Source organism: Heterodontus francisci, chromosome 12, assembly GCF_036365525.1.
Source record: "Heterodontus francisci isolate sHetFra1 chromosome 12, sHetFra1.hap1, whole genome shotgun sequence".
Taxonomy (NCBI): domain Eukaryota; kingdom Metazoa; phylum Chordata; class Chondrichthyes; order Heterodontiformes; family Heterodontidae; genus Heterodontus; species Heterodontus francisci.
Window position 1 is genome coordinate 17,021,738 of NC_090382.1, and position 23,353 is coordinate 17,045,090.

Consider the following 23,353-nt stretch of genomic DNA (forward strand, 5'->3'; position numbering starts at 1 on the left):
GTAGAGTTATCTGCAATGGGTAGTTATCTGTAATGGGTAGAGTTATCTGTAATGGGTAGAGTTATTTGTAATGGGTAGAGTTATCTGCAATGGGTAGTTATTTGTAATGGGTAGAGTTATTTGTAATGGGTAGAGTTATCTGCAATGGGTAGAGTTATCTTTGATCGTACAATTATGTGCGATGTGTTCATTTATCTGTGAGGATTGGAAATACAGCTTCGCAGGTGTTATGATGTTTTATTAACTGATAGGTTGTAAATTACCACAGAAAGGGACAAGTCCGGTTCCCCAGTGGGGTCAGATAAAACTTGTAGTTACTGTGGCCACCGACACAAGGATTGAAATCTGCTTCTACTAGCTCTTCAAGTGGGATTATTTTCTCAGAGCATGACGATTTCCTGACAACATTTTCACCAACAGACCTTATACAGAATAATACAGATATCAATTTAAATATATTCTAATAAAAACATACTAAAGTCACTTAAATATACTATTACTTACCGCTGTTTTTGTGATATTGTCCTATAGCTGACAGTTTAAGAATCGTTTTAAAAGCGCCTCATTTATTATTCAAGCCCCTCTTTGCATATCACTCGTAACGTCTGCTAGGCCAGTGTGAAATTTTACACAGTGAAAATTAATATCAACAGACGCATGCAATAAAAATATAGCCCTGGGCGCACATCCCACCATTATACATATACCCGTCTGTGCTCGCTTCAATTATCTCTAACAAAACCTCTTCTTACTCGGGGCTGTCTATTTTTGTTTGTTCTCTGCTATTTCCGTACTCCGAGGGCTGGAGCCAGAGCCTGAGGCTGGGTTAGGGGCCCTATCTGAAAGCAGGAACACCGGCTGCTCCGTGGCAGGTTGCTGCTATCCTGACAATCCAATTAGCTGCGGCCCACAGTAACTAAAAACTAATGATCCGGCGCTTGAAACACGCAAAAGGCAAGCGGGGGGGGGGGGGGGGGGTAATCGAATTAGTGCTGGCTCTAATACCTCACCGCCCCATCACTCTCAGGACTATTTAAACATTGTGGCCCAGGATTTTCTACCACTGACCATCTACCTCTTCCCTAACGTGGGATTTATCACATCCGCCCTGTGTGTTCACAATAACATTCTTTGCACCTTTCTTTTTTTGCAATGAGCACACGTTATAAAATCTGCTAGTTTTAAGCTTATAAAAACGGGTGTGCAGTTATACATGTCACAGGAATCTCGCGGAAAATGTGTTTAACTGGAAGCACAGCGGTACAAAGTAAGATGAATATTAGGTAATGTTCAGTGGCCAGGAACTGTTGAGATTCTCAATCACCGATGCTCAGGGGATGAAAACGAGAGGGAAAATCACTCTGAAAACCACAGCCACTCGGACCCTCACTCACATCTAGTCTGACACTCAACAATTTACTCACGTACACTTTCATTCAGTCTTTCACACTCTCAAACTCTCACCTCCTCACTCATTCATTCTTTTCCTCAACCACTCACTCAATCACACTTGTCCCTCATTCTCTCACTCTTAACCACTCATTCACGCTCTCACTCGCTTTCCTGGTTATCTCATTCCTTTCACTTCGTAACTCGCCTTTTACTTTCACAACCACTTACTCTCATACTTATTCACTCTCACCCAGTCTCACACTCACCCATTCTCTCAATCATTCTTTCTCATCCACTCACTCACCCACACCCTCTCTCTCACTCAGTAATTCCAAGGGGAAGAAGGGAATTGTATCCTGAACTCAGGGAGGGATCAGTCTGCTCCTATCCCCCGGACTGGACATCGATTCATTCTCTCTCTCTGTCCTGTCCTCTGCCGACACGATTCCAATCTCTCCTTGCCCTTTCGGTGTTTGCAACCCCCAGAGACAGACCCTGCACTCAATAGCAGCAGCGCTAACGGGGAAAGTCTGTCCCTGGAATCAGCGTCTGAAGTTGGGCCAGCACCCCGAGAGCGGGGCTCCCGCCCAGGATCGGCTCTTCACCACCTTCCGCCACTGGGACGGCGAGCGGATGAACCGCTTTCCTTTCCCAGACATAACTCACTTTCCCTTTCACAATGTAAAGACGGGCTGCTTAACTAATTCAGAGATCAGGATTATAAAGGTTGGTTTACTTGTTAGGATCTTAGTACCGATCCCTGCTATTTGTGCTTCCTCTACAGGAGTGGCGAATCCCACAAGTAGATTCCCCAAAGTTTGGCTGGAACTGGAGCTAATTATAAAACTGAAACGCACAAACATAGAATTTATGTGTAGAACAATTGTTGTTTATATTCACACGGGTCCCGTTAGGTTTTCCCAGTCCTTGGATGTCGCGTTCGACCTTTCAGTATATTTCTCTGTATTCTGCAGTGAATGGTGTCCCCGCCCCTTCATCTTAAATAGTATTTAAATCAAAAATAACACAAGAACAGCAGTTTTAATATATAATGTAAAAATATTTATGAACAATCCACAAATACTCTTTCACATAACATGACAACGAACCAGCGGAGATATTAAATATCCCTCTAATTGTGCTGTGTAATTTGTTGTACCGCACGGTGGGATTTATCCGTTACTCGGTGCCTCTGTCTCTTTGCTGTAATCCGTCCTGGTGACGCCGTTAAAATGTCCACACTCTCCTGCAACAAGCGAGTGAGTTTCGCTGCAACTTTTTTAATATATAAAACTTTTTTGAGATAAATACTTAGCGAAGCGTCGCTGGCTGCAGTCGTGTTTCTCTTTATGACACGCTTTAGTTTGCCTCCGCGTTAACCCGCCGGCAGTTCCTTTCGTTCGTACCGCTCCTCTCCTCACTGTTTATATATAAATAAAGCAGATTCCTCAGCAATCCGCCTCTGGAAATAATTAAAAACAAACTACCACCGCTGCAGCCTCGGTGTAGTCGGTAAATAACTTGGTTCTTATACTCCAGTTGCCATCTCTTCTGACTAAATGTATTTAATATATGCTAAATATTATGGTACGACTGGGACAGCTAACCGAGAATGATGTGCTAAAAACTCAGATTCATCCTTATAGATCAACAGTACCAAAGGACTTTTAATATCACCCAGATATTCTGGGATTCGAGACGGCGGTGTGTTTTGTCCAAAACATAACTGTATTAAATAAATATAACTTAATTAATTAAACTAACCATTCAAGCCTTTTGCACAAACGACCGAACGCAGTTTGTACATGGCAGAGTATATTAATATTAATAAATATACAGTATATGAGTTGTCTGTGTATATCTCGTGTTTATAGATACCTGCAAATGTACATATGTACAAAGCAGCGTTTATATATGTACGAAAAACATACACGGTATGATTTATATATGTCGAAAATTAAATCTGCACAAACTCGGCAATGTCTATATCTGTGTAGACAAGCAGAGGTAGTGTTTGTATACACGTGTATAATTGCAACATTAAATACATCTCGTGGCCGTAGTTAATTGTACAAAATTAAATAATATGTAGTGCTGTTTATAAGCCCTAAATTAAATATATACACTAAATGTAGCGTCTCTGTATAAATGTTCAAAATTAAATATTATATAAACACAAAACAGTGTTATTTACACGTGCTAAATTAAATATATTTGTTTGCATATATGTAGAATCTTAAATATACAGAATATGTAGTATTTATATATACAAATATGTAAATACATCATAGTGTCTGTTTCTATATACAAAATCAAATATATCTGATATGTAGTCTATATTTACACACAAAACGTAATATATATTATAAGTAGTGTTTGTATATATGTAGAATATTAAATATATGTTATATATTTGTGGAAATAATTTCACGCTATGTGTGTTTGCTACGTAAATGCACTAGTGCATATATTATGTCGCTATGTTATTAAAAATGCAATTGTTCCACGTATAACATCACTTCATATAAAATATAAGTTTATCAAATGTCATACATACGGTATATATCTGTCCATGTAAAGACATAAGCAAGTCTTGTCTGTTTATAGAGTCTGTGCATAGCATCCAATTTACAGTTTACACAAAGTGAAACATACAACGCGCTGTCGGAAGAATTTCATCCCGAAATTTTATTGAGCATATCCGCGACCTTAAGTCTATCGCCAGCAAGACAGGATGTCGTTGCTCATGTAAGCTTAGTGTCTTTAAACTTCCGTGATTGAGTGATCAACTTGCTAAATGCCCCCTTTTATGTTTTAATTAATCTTCCTTCACAAGACTGAGATTGGCCGGTCTCAGTGTTTGTCTGTAACTGATCAGATTCACGACAACGATATCGCTCATCAATATATATCCGGATAATTTTATTTAATAGAGTGGAGGTATTCTCCGTTCCAGCGTATTAAAGTCTTCTCTCTGTTAAGGGCCACTACCCACCTTGGTAGTTGAGTGAGGAATAATCTCTCAGCAAAAATCCATTAGAAATGAGAAAGTGAGACAGACAGACGGGGGGAGAGAGAGAGAGATCCTTTCCCTCTTCTGGCTGGTGTCAGTAGATGAGCGATCCCTATCCCCAGGCTATAAATTCATCATATGTTCCACACCAGTTTCTTTTTTACCCTGTGCGAAAAGTCCGAGTAACAACACACGGATTATAGAAGAGTCGCTGATTTTGTTTTTTGTTTGAGTGTGTGTGTCCCGCTTTAGAACGGAATTAAACTCTTATTGTCAGAACTCCGATCAAGTCTTTTATTAAAACACCCCAGGCTGTGTGTCCGCTCCAGAGATTCTGGTTCCCTGCCGCGGCTCAAGGTGCGAGTATTTAAATGAATTGTTGGTTCGGGACATTTGCGAAAACGAATACAAATCTGTTCCAATCCAGCGCTGTTTGTAAACGCGGCGTGCTTTCCCTGTTTAACTCTGACAATCTGCCGCAGTCATCACACCAGAAAATATTCAGGCAGAATTTACTCAGCTATCGTCTCTCTGAAAAATGTAGAGTGAGGAGAGATATTTTACAACAGAAACGGGGAGAATGTTTCCTCTGAAGCTCACCGCCATTTTTAACTTTAGCCGTATATAGACACCTCTTCCGTTTTTACACATACCAATTAAAGTGTACAATTAATTCGTCCATATATACAAATATTCCACATGCTGTATATAATATTATACATATACACCGCCATTACATATATATTTAATGTTGTACATATGCAGACACAGCTTATAATGTATATTTAACTTTACAAACACTTTTTACAATATATTTATAATTTTGTATATGTAAGTAGTAGACATATGGTATATTTAATATTATACATACATACAAACACTAGGTACAATGTGTATTTTGTGTATATATAGCAAATATTTAAGTTTGTACGTAAATACAAAACCTAGATATAGTGTATTATATATACAAGGATCACATATCGTTTCGATTTAGTTTTGTATTCATAGACAAACAGTACTTATGTGTATATTTAATTCTGTCCACAAAAGAAAAAGATTTTTCTTAATTTCGTATACACGCGCGCGCAAATATATATAGAATAAAACCTGTACAGTTCAACCTTCTTTATTGGTAAAGGAGCTTCCTTTAATCAGTCTTAAATGTTTTCCCCGTGTACCTGTTCTAATGCGTGTTGCAGAGAGACATATACATTTATAACACAGTTCATATGAATTAAATATTATAATTTGTGCATTTTGTTTGGGGATAGCCTTATTGAACCAGCCTCACGAATGCATTTAATTGTTCGCAATGTTATTTCCATACCGGCTTCGTAATCAGAAACGGAAAACCAGTTTAAATAAAGACCCTCACACAAAACAGTTTAAAATGTGGGAAAAGTAACTTATTCTGAAAGGGGTGCTTTAAATAGATTCAGGGCCAACACAGATCAATTTCTGAAAAACGAATAAACATTAAATGTCTTAATTAATTTAATGAAGCGTATAATGAAAAATTGCAGTTTAAAATTCCTTGGAACGAAATTAATTCTTGTTATGGCGAGACTTTCCAATGATAGTGTTGGGAGGCTGGCTTTCTGACCGGGGAGGCCTGTTATCTGATTCAATTTTTTAAGTGCCCAGCATTTCATCCGACTAATTTTTAAAAATTGTTGCAAAAGTCTGGCCCTGATATTTCAGGGCCACTTAACCAGTTCTGATGCCTCTTCTAAGCAATCAGCAAATTACAGAGATCGGTTCTGAAGCCGACTCTGTTTTGCGCTGTTTTATTGCGGTCATTTAAATTATTCAGCGTGTTTGTGTAATTGAATAGGAAGGTTCTGAAAAACTAATAACCCTAGCCTTGTTACTGTTTTTATAAAATCACGAGATGGTTTCTAACACACGCTGATAAAATGCTGATTTTATTAATGTAAAATTGTGTTCGCTCTTTTCATTTCTCTTATAAAGAGATAAGTGACTGCACGGCTAGAGCGTGGCAGTCTAACCTTGTTTGATTCTTAACACTTATAGCGTTTATTGGACTGGGCGTGGCTAGGGAATGTTGCCAAATGCCACCTTGTTTTAAACAATCTGTATATATGTGCATATAAAATCTCAATAAACTGTCTTTCCAGGCGGAGAAAGTTGCGAGAAATGGATATTAATCAGCGTTATAATCTTTCTACGATACAGCGGCTCATTTAGAGACTGGGGAATGAATTAATCCTTTGCCCGTTTCATCTCTCCAATCTTCTCCTCTCCCAACATAAACCTCAGATTCCTAAAACCAAGGCTTTCCATTCTCCTGCTCTGTCCCCGCGATTGTAAGTTTTCCAAACAGGCGAATAGGAAGATTTAACTGGGAAATGTTGGGAGTTTCAAAATTCGCTCTGTGAATTGAGAGGTTCTTTTATAAGTTGTAATTATTTCTAACCAAACAAAGGCAAAAAAAAAAGTTATTGGAATTTAAAACTAAAAAACAAAGCTTATTTTAATAGCGATTCAATCGAATTGTCTGCTTGCGGTTTCGTTCTGCCCTCCCAGCTGTTCCAGTCATTAATGTCAAGTTTGAGCTTGTTAGAAATATTGTGTTCATTTCCTTCAGTGGGTTAGTAACTAACGTTATAATAAAAAATTAATAAACTTGAAAAAGAACAGAATGGCATGTTAAATCAAGCTTAACTTCTTAGCTCAATTGAAAGTCTTTGTTCAGCTTGCTTTAGGAAGGATATAGGGGTTTGAGGTGCAGAGTCTAAGACTGGGGCATTTGAACTAAAATATAATAGGATTCACAGCAATCTAAATGCAGGTAACCGCTCCTTATTCTCTGATAAACTCCAGCAGACTATCACATATCAATATCCAGATAAATGTGTGGGACAAACACTGAACTTCGTGCCGTCCGCCCATCGATTTCCCACGGACTTAAATATCGCTCCATTTAACAATCAGCCGCTGAATAAAACGCTTCATTTTAATAGTTTTCGTTATCAGTTGTTTCCCATTGAATTCTCTCGTTAAGATTCTTGACAAATCCATACAGCCCCTTAGCTCCCCCTTCCTGTGGATTTGTCAGCAGTTAACCAATAGCAGATGGAGACCTCCTCGCTTTCAGCCAGTGACGGGCCGTGTGGCTGAAGGAACAGAACCCAGGGCAGGTAGTAGGAAGCGTCCAACAGTGATGAAAGCTCCCTCTCAAAGCCCACCTGCTCCGTCCAACCTTCGCAAAGTCCAACTAGGAGCATGCTTCGCGGATCTGCTGTAGTGGCCAGGCGCTTCTCTTAAAAGATTGCGCTTTATATTTGGCAAACATTGTTTGGTTGGGGGGCACGATGGATCAGTCGGGGACCACGCAGACACAGCCTCAACACGAGCCCATCAGCTTCGGCATCGACCAAATTCTCAGTGGTTCCGATCAGGAGAGCTGCCTGCAATCCAGCGTCAGAGTTTCCGAAGCAGGTTACTTGGCCAGTCCGGTTAGCGGTGCCTACCCTACCCTTGCCACTGCCTATCCGGCCATGGGGGCTACATACGAGGACAGTGTGTCCGGATCTTACAGTGTAAACCTGAGTATGAATGTCAACGGCTTGGCTTCTGCCGGCGTGATCAGAGTACCGGCTCACCGTCCCGTCCCCCAGACTGCCGTGCCCACAATGCCCAGCATAGGTAGTGTGGCTGGTCTGAGCGGCTTGAATTTCCCCTGGATGGAGAGCAGCAGGAGGTTTGCTAAGGACAGGCTGACAGGTAGGGGGAACGAGTTGTCTTTTAATCTACAGTAAATCAGGAATGAAGCGTAGTCGAGGGTCTAGGGTTGCCATATTATTTTGCTACAAACGTTACGACCAACTCTGATTTTAAACAGTCAACTTTAAACTATCTGCCGGTAATGCCCAGTATGCAGAGGTGTTAGGACAGTGTGTGGACTTCGCTCAGTCAATGTATAACTCAAATTAACAGACTAACTTTGCAAACCCCATTTCGTTCATCACGCATTTTAAAATTGGTGGCATTTTAAAATTCCTTTAATTCAGAACCCAATTGTTTATTAATATCTAAAGTCACTTTTTGTATGGATTTAGTTGTGCGAAAACGTTGGGTTTTAAACAGATTGAGGAAAGATATTGGATTCAGCAAAGAAATCGATTTTTAATATTGTAGGTTTAGATATGTAACATTATTTACAAAACTGGTGAGATTTAAGAGTCAATAACGGCCTGGCGATATGTTAACTCAGATTTAAAGAGAGTGGATGTAACAAGCCCGCGACACAGATGGCATGGCGAGGAAAAGACAATTCAGATATAATTTAATCACAGTTATAAGGTGGAAATACAATAATAGGCTAAGCTGAAAATGATGTACATACGGTCTGGTTTAAAAATGGGGCCAAATCAAAACATAAAGTGGATAATTTGCAATTAAAGCCTTCAAGCAGCCCAGAGAGGGGAGGATAAGTCCCGGTAGAGAGGGAACAGATCCCAACCCAGTGGGAACAGATCCCAACCCAGAGGGAATAGGTCCCAACCCAGAGGAAATAGGTCCCAAACTGGGGAGAGCAGGGCCCAGCCCAGAGGGAACAAATCCCAAACTGGAGAGAGCAGGGCCCAGCTCAGAGAGAGCAGATCCCAAGCCAGAGAGAAGTCCCGGCTCAGAGAAAGACTCCGATATACTTTCATTTTCAGATCACAAGCCAAAGTCTTTTTTATAATTATTTATATTTTATTTTTATTTATTTTCGTTTTTTTAAATTTCTACAATGCGCGTAGGGTATACTCGATGGGTCTCTTTTACAGTATAATAATAAAAATCCACAACAATCTACACAAATTAAATCTATGGAGGAAAAGCGATTTAAACAGTTCCTGCACTCTGATAAAATGCACCTTCCAAACTTGCACTCGTTATTCGTTATTATTCGGTCCTTGAGAGATTTAACTCCAGGGAAACGATGCTCACTCCTTGCGCTCTTGCACTTTTCCCTTTATTCCCCCTTCACCTCCTGGCTGGAGTTTTCTAGCCTGAACTGTGCCATGGACAATCTTCTCTCAGAGACCACTGGGTCAGAGTGTAACTGCTTTCAGCGCCACTATTCATAATATTTGTTTTTTTTAAATATATTTAATTGATCAAAAAGTTGTATTTGCAGCCTCTAGATGTAGCACTCGATATACAGGATCCATTTTAAAGATTACATTTTTTAAAACTAGTGAATGTGAATGAAGTTGGATAGATTTCCCATGCGCAAAAAATCCAATAGCGTCTATAAAATGACAGCGTGAATCCAAACCTACAGCTTGTTTCACTGGCTCATGCGGTCTGGTTTAAATACTAACTACTACATAAACTGCAAATTGTAACAATAAAGCTCTATCATTTTAATTTTTAATAAATCCGAAGTTTCAAATTTGAATGACTTGGAATCTCTCGCCAGTTTTTGAAGATGGTGCATGTGTGAGTATGATCTAGGATGTGCCTGAGTTAAAGGGTATGTCTGTATATAAGTTTGAGCGTGTGTACGAACGTGACCTTGTGTGTCTGCATTTGTGTGTGTGCGACTGTGTGTGTGAGGGAAATTGTGAGTATGTGCGTGAGAGTGACCGTGTGCCTGTGTGTCTGTGTGACCGTGTGTGAGAGTGACCGTGTGCCTGTGTGTCTGTGTGACCGTGTGTGAGTGTAACCGTGTGTCTGTATGCATAAGAGTATGACCGTTGTGTCTGTGCGTGTGTGCTTGAGCGTGAGTGTGACCGTGTGTGTGAATATATGTCTGTTGTGTGTATATATGAATATATAAATATATATAATATATGTAATGCGTGTGAATATGTTTAAAGTTTCTTCCTTAGGTCTGTTTTCTTGTCCCGGGGCGAAATGCCGAGTCTTCATTGTTACTGGGGTGGGGGGAAGGATAACAAGTAGATGCGAATAATATTCTAAAACAACATTCCCTTGGGAATTGAAGCCTGCTTTCGCCCTTACTAATTCTTTTGGAGATCACTGAGGTGCCCTGTTCTGTTCCCTTCTATTAGCTGCCCTGACACCTTTCACAGTGACACGGCGCATCGGCCACCCATACCAGAACAGGACCCCTCCAAAACGGAAGAAACCTCGTACCTCCTTCACCAGGATCCAGATCTGCGAGCTGGAGAAGAGATTCCACCGACAGAAGTATCTGGCCTCGGCGGAGAGAGCGGCGCTTGCAAAGTCCCTGAAAATGACGGATGCTCAAGTCAAAACCTGGTTTCAGAATAGGAGAACTAAATGGAGGTGAGTGAAGACAGACTGGAATAAAATGTGTAGGGGACAGAAAGAGGGAGAAAGACAAGGGCGGGGGGCGGAGGATGCAGAGAGACAGGGAAAGTAAAATCAGTACACTACTAAATGGAGGGAAGCGACAGACATTAAGTTAAATTAGTACTTTTAAGATATAGAGAGTAACGACAACTTGGCTTTGACAAAGGGGAGAGAGAAATTGAATTAAATTAATATATGTAAAAAGAGCAGAGGAGCAATAAAGAGGGAGAGTAACATTTATATATTAAAATTTGGAGTGGAGTGACAAAGAACTAACTTTAAATGAATATATTTTAAAATTGAAAAACAAAATTCTGTGGATCCTGGAAATCCGAAATAAAAACAGAAAATGCTAGAAATTCTCAGCAGGTCAGGCAGCATCTGTGGAGAGAGAAATAGAGTTAACGCTGCCTGACCGGCTGAGTATTTCCAGCATTTTCTGTTTTTATTTCTATTATTAATGACAAGGAGATAGATTATAATTCTATATTAAAATGCAGGGGATAAAGCAAAATTAATGGACAGCAGTGATAAGGAGCAAAAATGTATCATCAATATATTTAAAAATACGGGGAGTGACAGGAAGAGGGAGTAAAATCCTTACAGTTAAAATACAGGTAGTGACAGAGAGAGGATAAAATTAATAGAATAAAGTACAGATAGACAGGGAGGGCGAGAGAGTTAACATTAATACATAATTAAAATACAGGGGAGTGACACGGTGAGAATAAAGTTAATCGAATTAAAGTACAAGTATGGAGAATAAAATATGTATGATAAAATACAGGGAATGAAAAGAGAATAAAATTAATAGAATTAAAATACAGAGATACAGAATTAAATTAATACATTTAAATACAGGGATAGAGAGTAAAATTAATACATTTAAAACATTGGGATAGAGAGTAAAATTAATACATTTAAAATACAGAGATATAAAGTAAAATTGATACATTTAAAATAAAGTAAAATTAATCAAAGTTAAATACACAGAGAGTAAAATTAATAGAACTACAACACAGAGATAGAGAGTAATATTAATATAATTAAAATACAGCAAAGTGAAACAGGAGAGAAACCATAATAGTTAAAAAGAAATGACGACAGAGTGAAATTAATAGCTTTTAAAATAGAGTGAATGACTTGAACAAGTAAAATTAATAGATTCAAAATATAAGCGAGTGATGTGCAGCGAATAACCTTAATAGATTTTAAATAGAGTGAGAGTAAACTTAATATATTTAAAATACAAGGGAGTGATGTAGAAAGAGTGAAATTAATACATTTTAATGCAGTGAGTGATAGGGAGAGAGAGAGTAAAATTAATAGAGTTAAGGTACAGGGGAGTGATGTGGAGAGAGGGTAATATTAATACATTTAAAAGTACAGGGCAGTGACGGCGGGTGAGTAACATTAATGTGTTTAAATATACAGGGAGTGACAGAGTGATGGTAAAATTAAATTAAAATGGTGAGAGGGAGTAACATTAACAGATTTAATTAAACTGGGAATGACGAGGAGAAGGAGAAGCTATTAGATTTTAAAATCACAGTCCAAAGAATTGAACTGGAACAAGAAATCATTTTGTGTTTTAGCCGAATAGTTTTCAAAATACTTCTTAATCCGTGACCGTGGTGTCCCTGAAGTCCGGGGCTGGGATTTATTGTGAGGTGCCGTTATTGTCCATTAAGTAGGATTTGGCGGATTCAGTTTGCGAATTCTGTGAGATATAATACAATTCAAAGGCTTGCTAACCAGGCAATTCATGCTTAAGAAAGTTCGATGCAAAAATAATTCTTTCTTCATCTCTGTAATTTGACAAAAACAGTTCTGCATTACAGTATAATTTAGTCTGTTAATTGGTGAATCCCTCATCGAGGTTATGACGGAACTGAAGTAAAGGGGAATTTTACGGGTGTCTGGGTGTGTGAGAGATGTGGAAAAGGGGAGCCTGCCCTTGTGAGATGCTCGATAAAGATTTATCATTCCTAATCTGGGTCGATGTCGGAGGAAACTGCAGCTGTTCCGTGACTTTTTTTTGATACGTGTAATTTTCATTTTATTTAATAATTAAGTACGACTTGGCTGTCTGTAAAATCAGGCTTTATACCGTAGGGCTGTTTTAATTAACTTTCTCACTAGTAATAACCCCTCTTTGATGGGGAAACTATTACTTTCCAGAAGCTCAAATAAGAATGGGAAAAAATAGGCTGTATAATACTGTAAATCTGAAAAGTACAGTTCTGAGAAATGGGGAGGACGATTACACAATACAATTAGAAGATAAATAAATAAAACTAATTAAGACAACTTTCATTATTTTAAATAATAACATTGCCCTCAGCTCTTGTTTAAAGTTATCTTTAATTTGCATTCAATGAGCAAAAGCGGTCTGTTTATATGAATGTGAAGTGTTCCTCTCCATCTCTCTCAGATCTTTTAGTTGTGTTTTTGGTGTGAATATATTGTTGATTAATAAATGCAACACAACAATTTGCTCGGGTGTTAGAAAGTGTCTGACTATCAACTCATGAAGTCCTGAAAAATGTGATTAGAAATGTTTAAAGCCGATTCTACCTGGGATCCGCCAGCTTTTTTTTTCAGGATTTTGTTTATTGAGAAATGGGAATATACTTGGACATATAGAAGGTACTTGTGCATGCAGAGATTGACACTAATGGCTCGTTAGTGGGGATTGACCCATTTACAGCTCTCTGTCAAGTATAATAGATTCTGGACAAGATGATAGCATTTGTAATAACATCAGTAAACAGCAGCAACAGTGTTATTGGGCAATCTGTTATCGGAACTGACTGCAGTTCCCACCGACAAACAAGGAACTGTGAATAAAGGGATGGTGTTTATTTCTCCATGTCTCCCATTGTTATAAATCTGAAGGCCAGGGGAGATTGAAAGGATGAATGATGGCCGCATGCACATTTGGATTTCTCTGTCTGTCTCTCTCTGTGTCTCAAATGGGGCAGTCGCCTTCGGTGAACTAGATGATGGAGATGCGAGTGCAGCACTTTAAATCAGGGCTAACTATTTGAATGCATTTTGCTGTGAAAATACTGCGGATCGGAAACGTTACATTTATGATTCATTAGTAAAAACAGAACACAACATGCGTTTAAAAGGCGCATGCGCGCGAGAGAAAATGTGTTAGAGGATTTGTGTGTTAGAGTGTGCGTTTGAGTGGGTGTTAGAAGGTGCTTGTGTTAAAAGTGTGTGGGTGATCTTGAGTGTGAAAGTGTGCAAGAATATGTATGAATAGAGTGTGAGAGTGTGTGTTTGGGTGTGTGATATTGTGTGCGTGTTTGAATGAGTTTGGGTGTGTAAGTGTATGGATGAGAGTGTGAGAGTGTGTGTATGACTGGGCGTAATAGAGTGTGTGTTAATGAGTGCGTGGGTTTGAGTGTGAAAGTCTGCGTAAGAGAGTGTGTGTGAGAATGTGTGCGTGGGAGAATAGGAGTTTAAGCACGTATATTTGAGAGTGTATATATTTGTGTGTGAGAATGTTTGTGAGGTGTGTGTGTGCCTGTTTCAATAGACTGCAAATAACCACCGCTTTTTCTGTTCTACTTTAATGTTGAACGAATAAATTGTAAACAACGTAAACATCGGACCGATTATAACCGTGTTAGTTTCACACAGTACTGTACTCCCGAAATCCACTCTTCTCTTTGCGCCGCACACCCACCTCATACCACACATGTGTATATCCACTCTGTGTATATTTCTGCCTGTCTCATACATGTAATAACTATTCTCTCAGATATATGGCACATTAAATATTCTAGTTCGTATATTTATATATATTGTCCTGTATGTAACGCACAGACATATATTTGTATCTCTATATTTAACATAACTATTTCTCATATGCATTTAAAATCTCACAAGCACGTATTTCTCCAATACGCGAATTGTTCACAACAAATTTTCAACTTATTTTTAAAAATAAACATCAAACTCAAAAAACAAATATTCAGAGAGATGGTCATTACCAAAGCGAAGACAGCTCTCAAATAGGCCCCTTTACGCCCCAGCCCCAAGCTCTATCTCCATCCCATGTTAATCTCTTTTTTCTGATACTGACGGCACTATTCTGTATCCGATTGGAGTTTCAGTCCCACTGTCTCCGAGCTGGAACTTCTGTCTAATCAGAGTTGAATACCTACCAACCTCTGATTGTACAGGTGTGTCAATCGAACAAGGGGAGTTTCTAATGGGTTAACAAATAGCATTTGAAATGTTCTTGTGGTTTAATAAAAGAACACAAGGGGCAGGCTGTTGCACGGCGGAGTGTGGAGAAACTTGCACAGACTTGTGCAGATCACACCTTTCATCTGTGACAGTGTCAACATGACAGGTTGGGTTTAGGACAAAGATGCATGTCGCACAGGGTTACTTTTTAGTGTAAAGCGAAACGGTCAGCAGCTACAAAGACTCTGAAGGGACTTCACAAAATGTTTGAGTTTCAAGTTTAATCCTTTAGGCAATGCGTACATTCCGATATCCACAAACTTTATTTATAGGGCTCCGCCGGCAGTGTAGGAGCAGAAATCCCTGCCCTTGGACTCTCCATCCTAAACAATGAACTCTCCACCTTGCTCTTTCCTTATTTCCAATCCAGTCTGGACCTTTGAAGCTGCAAACAATGTACATTTCAGTTACCAGCACAACCCCAAATGATGCAACTACCCTTATACCCAATTAATGCCCATTCCACGTCTCACCAACACCACCCACTCGCTGATCATCCATCCCCTCACCCACTCCCCCCACTCACTGATCATCCATCCCCTCACCCACTCCCCCCACTCACTGATCATCCATCCCCTCACCCACTCCCCCCACTCACTGACCATCCATCCCACTCGCTGATCATCCATCCCCTCACCCACTCCCCCCACTCACTGATCATCCATCCCCTCACCCACTCCCCCCACTCACTGATCATCCATCCCCTCACCCACTCCCCCCACTCACTGATCATCCATCCCCTCACCCACTCCCCCCACTCACTGACCATCCATCCCACTCGCTGATCATCCATCCCCTCACCCACTCCCCCCACTCACTGATCATCCATCCCCTCACCCACTCCCCCCACTCACTGATCATCCATCCCCTCACCCACTCCCCCCACTCACTGACCATCCATCCCACTCGCTGATCATCCATCCCCTCACCCACTCCCCCCACTCACTGATCATCCATCCCCTCACCCACTCCCCCCACTCACTGATCATCCATCCCCTCACCCACTCCCCCCACTCACTGACCATCCATCCCACTCGCTGATCATCCATCCCCTCACCCACTCCCCCCACTCACTGATCATCCATCCCCTCACCCACTCCCCCCACTCACTGATCATCCATCCCCTCACCCACTCCCCCCACTCACTGATCATCCATCCCCTCACCCACTCCCCCCACTCACTGACCATCCATCCCACTCACTGATCATCCATCCCCTCACCCACTCCCCCCACTCACTGATCATTCATCCCCTCACCCACTCCCCCCACTCACTGACCATCCCTCCCTCTCACTGACCATCCATCCCCTCTTCCACTCCCTCCCTTTCACTGACCATCCATCCCCTCCCCCACAACCCACACTCACTGACCATCCATCCCCTCCCCCACTCCCTCCCTTTCACTGACCATCCATCCCTTCCCCCACTCACCCCACTCACTGACCATCCATCCCCTCCCCCACTCCCTCCCTCCCACTGACCATCCATCCCCTCCCCCACTCCCTCCCTTTCACTGACCATCCATCCCTTCCCCCACTCCCTCCCATTCACTGACCATCCATCCCCTCCCCCACTCCCTTCCACTCACTGACCATCCAGCCCTTCCCCCACTCACCCCACTCACTGACCATCCATCCCCTCCCCCACTCCCTCCCTTTCACTGACCATCCATCCCCTCCCCCACTCCCTCCCTTTCACTGACCATCCATCCCCTCCCCCACTCCCCCCCACTCACTGACCATCCATCCCCTCCCCCACTCCCTCCCTTTCACTGACCATCCATCCCCTCCCCCACTCCCCCCACTCACTGACCATCCATCCCCTCCCCCACTCCCTTCCACTCACTGACCATGCATCCCCTCCCCCACTCCCTTCCACTCACTGACCATCCATCCCATCCCCCACTCCCCCCACTCACTGACCATCCATCCCCTCCCCCACTCCCTCCCTTTCACTGACCATCCATCCCCTCCCCCACTCCCTTCCACTCACTGACCATCCATCCCTTCCCCCACTCCCCCCACTCACTGACCATCCATCCCCTCCCCCACTCCCTCCCTTTCACTGACCATCTATCCCCTCCCCCACTCCCTTCCACTCACTGACCATGCATCCCCTCCCCCACTCCCTTCCACTCACTGACCATGCATCCCCTCCCCCACTCCCCCCACTCACTGACCATCCATCCCCTCCCCCACTCCCTTCCACTCACTGACCATCCATCCCCTCCCCCACTCCCTTCCACTCACTGACCATCCATCCCTTCCCCCACTCCCTCCCACTCACTGACCATCCATCCCTTGCCCCACTCCCACCCACTCAGTAACTATCCATCCATCTAGCTGTAAAGGAGGAGGCAGTAATGTTTTTGGATAGGATAAAAATAGATAAAGAAGAGGTATTTAAAAGGTTGGCAATTCTCAAAATAGAAAAGTCACCTAGTCCAGATGAGATTCTTCCTATGTTACTGAGAGAAATAAGGATAGAGTAGTGGAGGCTCTGGTCATCATCTTACAATCCTTCTTGGCTATTGGGGTGGTGCCAGAGCACTGGAGGATTGCAATGTTCCACCCATGTTCAAAAAAAGGGGACATGGATAATCCCAACAACTACAGACCAGTCAGCTTAACCTACTTAGGAGAAACTTTGAGAGATAGTAATGTAGGACAAAATTAATTGTCTCTTAGAAAGACACGGATGAATCAATGACAGTCAGCATGGATTTGTTAAAGGAAAATCGTGTTTAGCTAACTTGTTTGAGTTCTTTGATGAAGTAACGGAGACAGTTGATGTGTATATGGACTTGCAAAAGGCATTTGGCAAAGTACTACCTAATAAACTTGTCAACAAAATTGAAGCCCATGGGATTAAAGGGACAGTGCTAGCATGGATACAAAATTGGCTAAGGTACAGAAAGCACAGAGGAGTGGTGAATGGATGTTTTTCAGACTGGATGTAAATATAAAGTGTCATAAGATCATGAGAAATTGTAGCAGGAGTAGGCCTTTCAGCCCCTCAAACCTGCTCCACCATTTAATAACATCATGGCTGATCTGATTGTAGCCTTAATTCCACTTACCTACCTGCCTACCCCCCATAACCCTTGACTCCCTTGTACATCAAAAATCTGTCTAACTCAGTCTTGAATATATTCAATGACCTACATTACTATCTCTCCACTGCTCGCTGGGTAAGAGAATTCCAAAGATTAATAACCCTCTGAGAGAAGAAATTCTTCCTCATCCCTATCTTTAAAGAGAGATCCCTTATTTTGAAACTGTGTCTCCTGGTTCTCGATTTCCCCATGAGGAGAACCATCCTCTCAGCATTTACCCTGTTAAGCCCCCTCAGAATCTTACAGGTTTCAATAAGAACACCTCTCAATCTTCTAAACTCCAATGAGTATAGGCTTAACCTGCTCAACCTTCCCTCCTAAGAGAACCCCTTTATCCAAGGAATCAGTTTAGTGAATCTGCTCTGAACTGCTTCCAATGCAAGTATATCCTTTCTTAAGTAAGGAGAACAAAACTGTATGCAGCACTCTAGGTATGGTCTCGCCTATGCCCGTGCAGTTGTAACAAGACTTCCTTACTTTTTAGTGGTGTTCCCTAGGGGTTATTATAAGGACTGCAACTCTTTTTGATACATAGCAATGACCTGGATTTGAGTATACAGGGCATAATTTCGAAGTTTGAAAATTATATGAAACCAGAAATGTAACAGACTTCAGGAGGACACAGCCAGGCTGGTGAAAGGGAAAACAAATGACAGGTGAAATTTAATGCAGCAAAGTGTAAAGTGATACATTTTGGTAGGAAGAATGAGGAGAGACAATATGAATGAAATGGCACAATTTTAGAGGGGATGCAGAAACAGAGATACCTGGGGTTGTATGTATACATATCTTTGGAGGTGGCAGGGCAAATAGCAAAAGCTGTTAGTAAAGTATGAAGGCCAGTGTTCCCTGTAAGCTGCATGGCCTCAACCCTAAAGCTCCTGTGAAGACCTCACACAAATTGGCCCCTCTAAGTTACTGCCTGTGTGCAGCCACACGAAAAAATTTAAAGGGCTGAGCACTTAAATAAATCACCCATGCACTCCAGAACAAAATGAGAGGGAACATGAATACGGACCCTGAGCTTTATAGATAGAGGCATAGAGTGCTAAAGCACATAAGTTATGCTAAGCCTTTATATGACACTGGTTAGGGCTCAGCTGGAGCATTGTATTCAGTTCTGGGCACCACACTTCAGGAAGGATGTCAAGGCCTTTGAGAGGGTGCAGAAGAGATTTACAGTGACATTATGAGAGTTGAGGGACTTCAGTTATTTGGAGAGACTAGAGAAGTTGCAGTTCTTCTTGGAACAGAGAAGGTTAGGAGGAAATTTGATAGAGATGTTCAAAATAATGAATGTTTTTTATAGAGTAGATGAAGAGAAACTGTTTCCAGTTGCAGAAGGATTGGTAACCGGAGGACACAGATCTAAGGTGATTTGTGAAATAACCAGAGATGGCATGAGGATTTTATTTTAATGCAGCCAGTTGTTATGATCTGGAATTCACTGCCTAAAAAGGCAGTGGAAGAAGATTTAATAGAAATATTCAAAAGAGAATTAGATAAATACTTGAAGGGAAAACATTTCCAAGACTTTGGGGCAGAGACCTAGGGACTGGGATTAAGTAGATAGCTCTACCAAAGACCAGGCACAAACACAATGGACTGCATGGCCTCCTGTGCTGTATTGTCCATGATTCTATAACCTCTCAACTCCCACTTCAACACAATTACTGACTTTCTTCATGCCAACAAACAGCAATATAGGTATAAAGTAAATAACCTTTCAATATAAATAACAGGAGAGAAAAAAGAGAGAGAACTAGCCCATTATACAGCGTCTCTCATCTCAGGACGTTTTACAGTCAGTGAAGTTGTTTTTAAGCATAGTCAGTGTCGAGGGAAAGTGTTTTAACCTGAGTGGAAATACACCTGTTCATTTTACATTTGTAGTTTATGTTTTAATAGATTTGTATTGATCGCGTGAGGGGGCTCTCAAAATAACTGTCACAAGCACGATTTTGAATGATATGCAAAAGCACAGATCCCGGATCGAGCAAAAACCCCAGTTTGTGTTTGAATCGAATAGAAACAGAGTAATAGGTAGGCTGGGGAAATGGTATGTCAATGACTCGTCTTGAAACAGGAATCTATGTTTTGTAAACATCTATACCACACTGTCCCTTAGAAACTCACTAATTGACTTTTTAAAAACATTTTTTTGTCGGTAAGAATCTCTCTGGTCACGCTGCATGAAGTCATCTCGCCACTCCTGAAATCCTGAAGATGGAAGTACGAAACGGAGGAACCTTCACATTGATACACAGTGGAGTTGTTTGTAATTTGCCCTGATGTATTCTTCGGGGTAAACCCATTTCATCAAGTCAGATTGTACCTCCCCACAATTGCTAGCGAGGTGGAGACACAACATGAGGCGTGGAAATAGTGTGTTCGCAACAAACACGGCAGCCCTATGAATACAATATGTTAGAGCTGGCAATGATATGGTTTCTGTCTAAAACTATCGGAATTATTGCACTCATCAACATTGCACCTTATACTTTTAAATGCATTTATTGAAACGAAATCAGAAGACAAATGCAACATTTCGCAATCCTAGGGAAAGTGGAGAGGCAGATTGCTACAAACGCAGAGAATAATGGGTTACAAAATAATGCATAATGAAAGGGAAAATGTTGACTTTTGAGGCATATTCCTTCATCAGAGCTGAGGGTTTCAGGCAGTTTCTGTTCCTGCATTTTGATTTTAATTTTTAAAGAGTGTTTGATGTTACAGGTTTCGATCTGGACCGGTCTCCAGCAAGTCTGTGCACCCGAAACGTTATTTAACCCGTCCGATCTCTTCTCGAAAGCAAAATACTGCAGATGCTGGAAATCTGAAATAAAAACAGAACATGCTGGAAATACTCAGCATCTATGGAGCGACCTGAAATATTAACTGTTTCTCTCTGCACGGATGCTGCCAGACCGGCTGTGTATTTCCAGTATTTTCTGATACACTACGTAATTCCAGCATTTTTAGCCTTCCGGCATTGGCAGTTATCTGTCCCTTTTATTTGAGTGTTGCCACCTGTTTTCTATAAGATGAAGGGTTACAGATGTTTAAGGGAAGATGTGTGTTTTTCACAACACGACTGCACAGATTAACCTTTTCATCATCTGCTGCTTCTGTGGTGAAGGTAACAAATTTTCTCTGGTTAGAATTTCAGAGAAATGATAAAGCCTTTCCTTTCCAGAATGTTTCAGGGTTTGCCGCGAGCTTGCCAATGTATTTCCACTGGTTGGAGACTCAGTGGGGATTGGTTAAAGTAGGAGAGTGAGGGGAGAGTGTAGTGCAAATATCTGTCATTGCAGCCTGAACTGTTGTCCCGTCCCAGAGAGAGGGATTGAGACAGAGACCATTGCATCTTTAAAGAGGGAACTGAGATCTATTTGAAGCCGAGGAAGAGACGGGCTTGTGGGGAGACGGCAGTGCAGTGGGTTTAGTTTTGGATTGGATGAAGCATCGAGCAGAGACATCATGGATCGAGCCCCCACTTCTGCACTGCAGCTTTACAGAAAACCTCCCACAATGTGGCGAACACAACGTCACGACAGGGACACTGCGAGCTTTCGATTTTGGTCTCGTTAATTCTTCAATCGCACAGCCCCCGTTATCCAGCCCCAGTTGACGTGATCGCTCTCTCTCTCTCTCACACACACACACTTCCTCCTATTACAGTTTTAAACCGCAGAGGCTATGGCTCCTTTTGTCTTTGCCCAATACACTCGCAGATTTAGTGTGGGCTCAGAACCTCTTCAAGGCTTGCCAAATCCCCATTAACGAATAGAAATGTCTCCTTTAATGATGCTTCATTTAGCAAACAAAAAAAAAGAAACCTGGCAAACTCCCCGTCCCTTTTTCCTTGTGTTTTATGATATTTCGATGTGATGCTATCAGTGATGTGGAGTCCGGCCGACCCTCTTGGACCCTAACCCGCACGCATGTTTGACTGGGGCCGGTGCTGACTCGGGCGCCTCACCCCGTTTTATCCCCACGTGTGTACTTGAACCTGGGTTTCATCGAGTTGGAGATTCGTTTTTTTAACATGTAAATTGGAAAATCTGTGCACGTTTCGATTGGGGCGGATGTGGTGGCGGTGGTGATAAAAACGAATTTAAGAGATTGTAAAGTGACAAAACTGAGCGGGTTTAGAGGGTAAGTATCAGCAGTTGGCTGATACCTGGGATGACCTTTGAGACGGGATCTGATTCGGGAGAAGAGTGGAGCAATCTATTATTCCTCATGATTATTGGATTCATTCCCCGTCTTGTACTGTTATAAAAAGGACTTCCGTTTATTAGAATTGATTTCAGTCTATTTGAGATATTGAACCGTCCGTTCCTGGAGGCTTTGAAAACATTGCAATGGGGTCATTAATAGAGCGAGGTAATATGGAGCAAAGTGGCTAATTGAGTAACACAGTGAGTAAGGAAAAGCACATTAACTGAACCCAAGAAGGGATCCATCCCTTCCTTTTGACTAAGCCCAAGGTGGCAAGAGTTGATTTCTGGTCTAATGAGGCTGTTTGTGTTTATCTCACCCAGGCGACAGACGGCAGAAGAGAGAGAGGCCGAGAGACAACAGGCCAATAGACTGATGTTACAGCTGCAACATGACGCCTTCCAGAAATCCCTGAATGATTCCATCCAGCCCGACCCTCTGTGTCTGCACAACTCGTCTCTGTACGCGCTGCAGAATCTGCAGCCCTGGGCTGAGGAAAATGGCAAAATCCCCGTTGTCACCTCTTTAGTGTGAGCTGAAAGGGTGGGCACAAAGAGACCCGGAACAAACAGACCCGGAACAAACAGACCCGGACTCTCCAGGATATTTATTTGTGTTTTTTCTTTAAAAGTTTAACTGAGGGAGAGAAAATAATCAGACAGAGAATCTGACCAAGGATGAATAAGCAAGGCGGTTAAAGACTCTCTGAATTGAATAGTGCTCACACTGGTCGAAGCGGTAACATGAGGGAAAATACCAACGAGGCATCTCCGAGAAGCAATTTAAAAAACAGCAAAAATAGTCATAAAATACTCCTTTAACATTGGGAACCCGGAGACGGGAACAGCTCGGCCGACAGACTCGCTCTGCACTCTCTCTGCATCAAAAGTTTGACTGCAAACTCAACCTATGTACATCGCCTGCTGTCAGATCTTCGGGGATATTAAGAGTTGCTTTTTTGTTAATAATTATATATTTTTAAAAACCCCTCAGGAATAAGGGAGGATTTGAAAACATTTTTGCTGAATTGAACCACTGGAAGACTGGCC

At 41.7% G+C, this 23,353-nt stretch overlaps 1 protein-coding gene across 1 annotated transcript; it reads left to right on the forward strand.

Moving 5' to 3' along the window:
* The first annotated feature begins 7,740 nt into the window (after positions 1 to 7,740).
* On the forward strand, positions 7,741 to 22,838 carry tlx3b (T cell leukemia homeobox 3b). The gene is made up of 3 exons (XM_068042895.1): positions 7,741 to 8,152; positions 10,435 to 10,672; positions 22,628 to 22,838. Exons 1-3 carry the CDS (start codon positions 7,741 to 7,743, stop codon positions 22,836 to 22,838), a joined length of 861 nt encoding a protein of 286 aa, XP_067898996.1.
* The last annotated feature ends 515 nt before the right edge of the window (positions 22,839 to 23,353 follow it).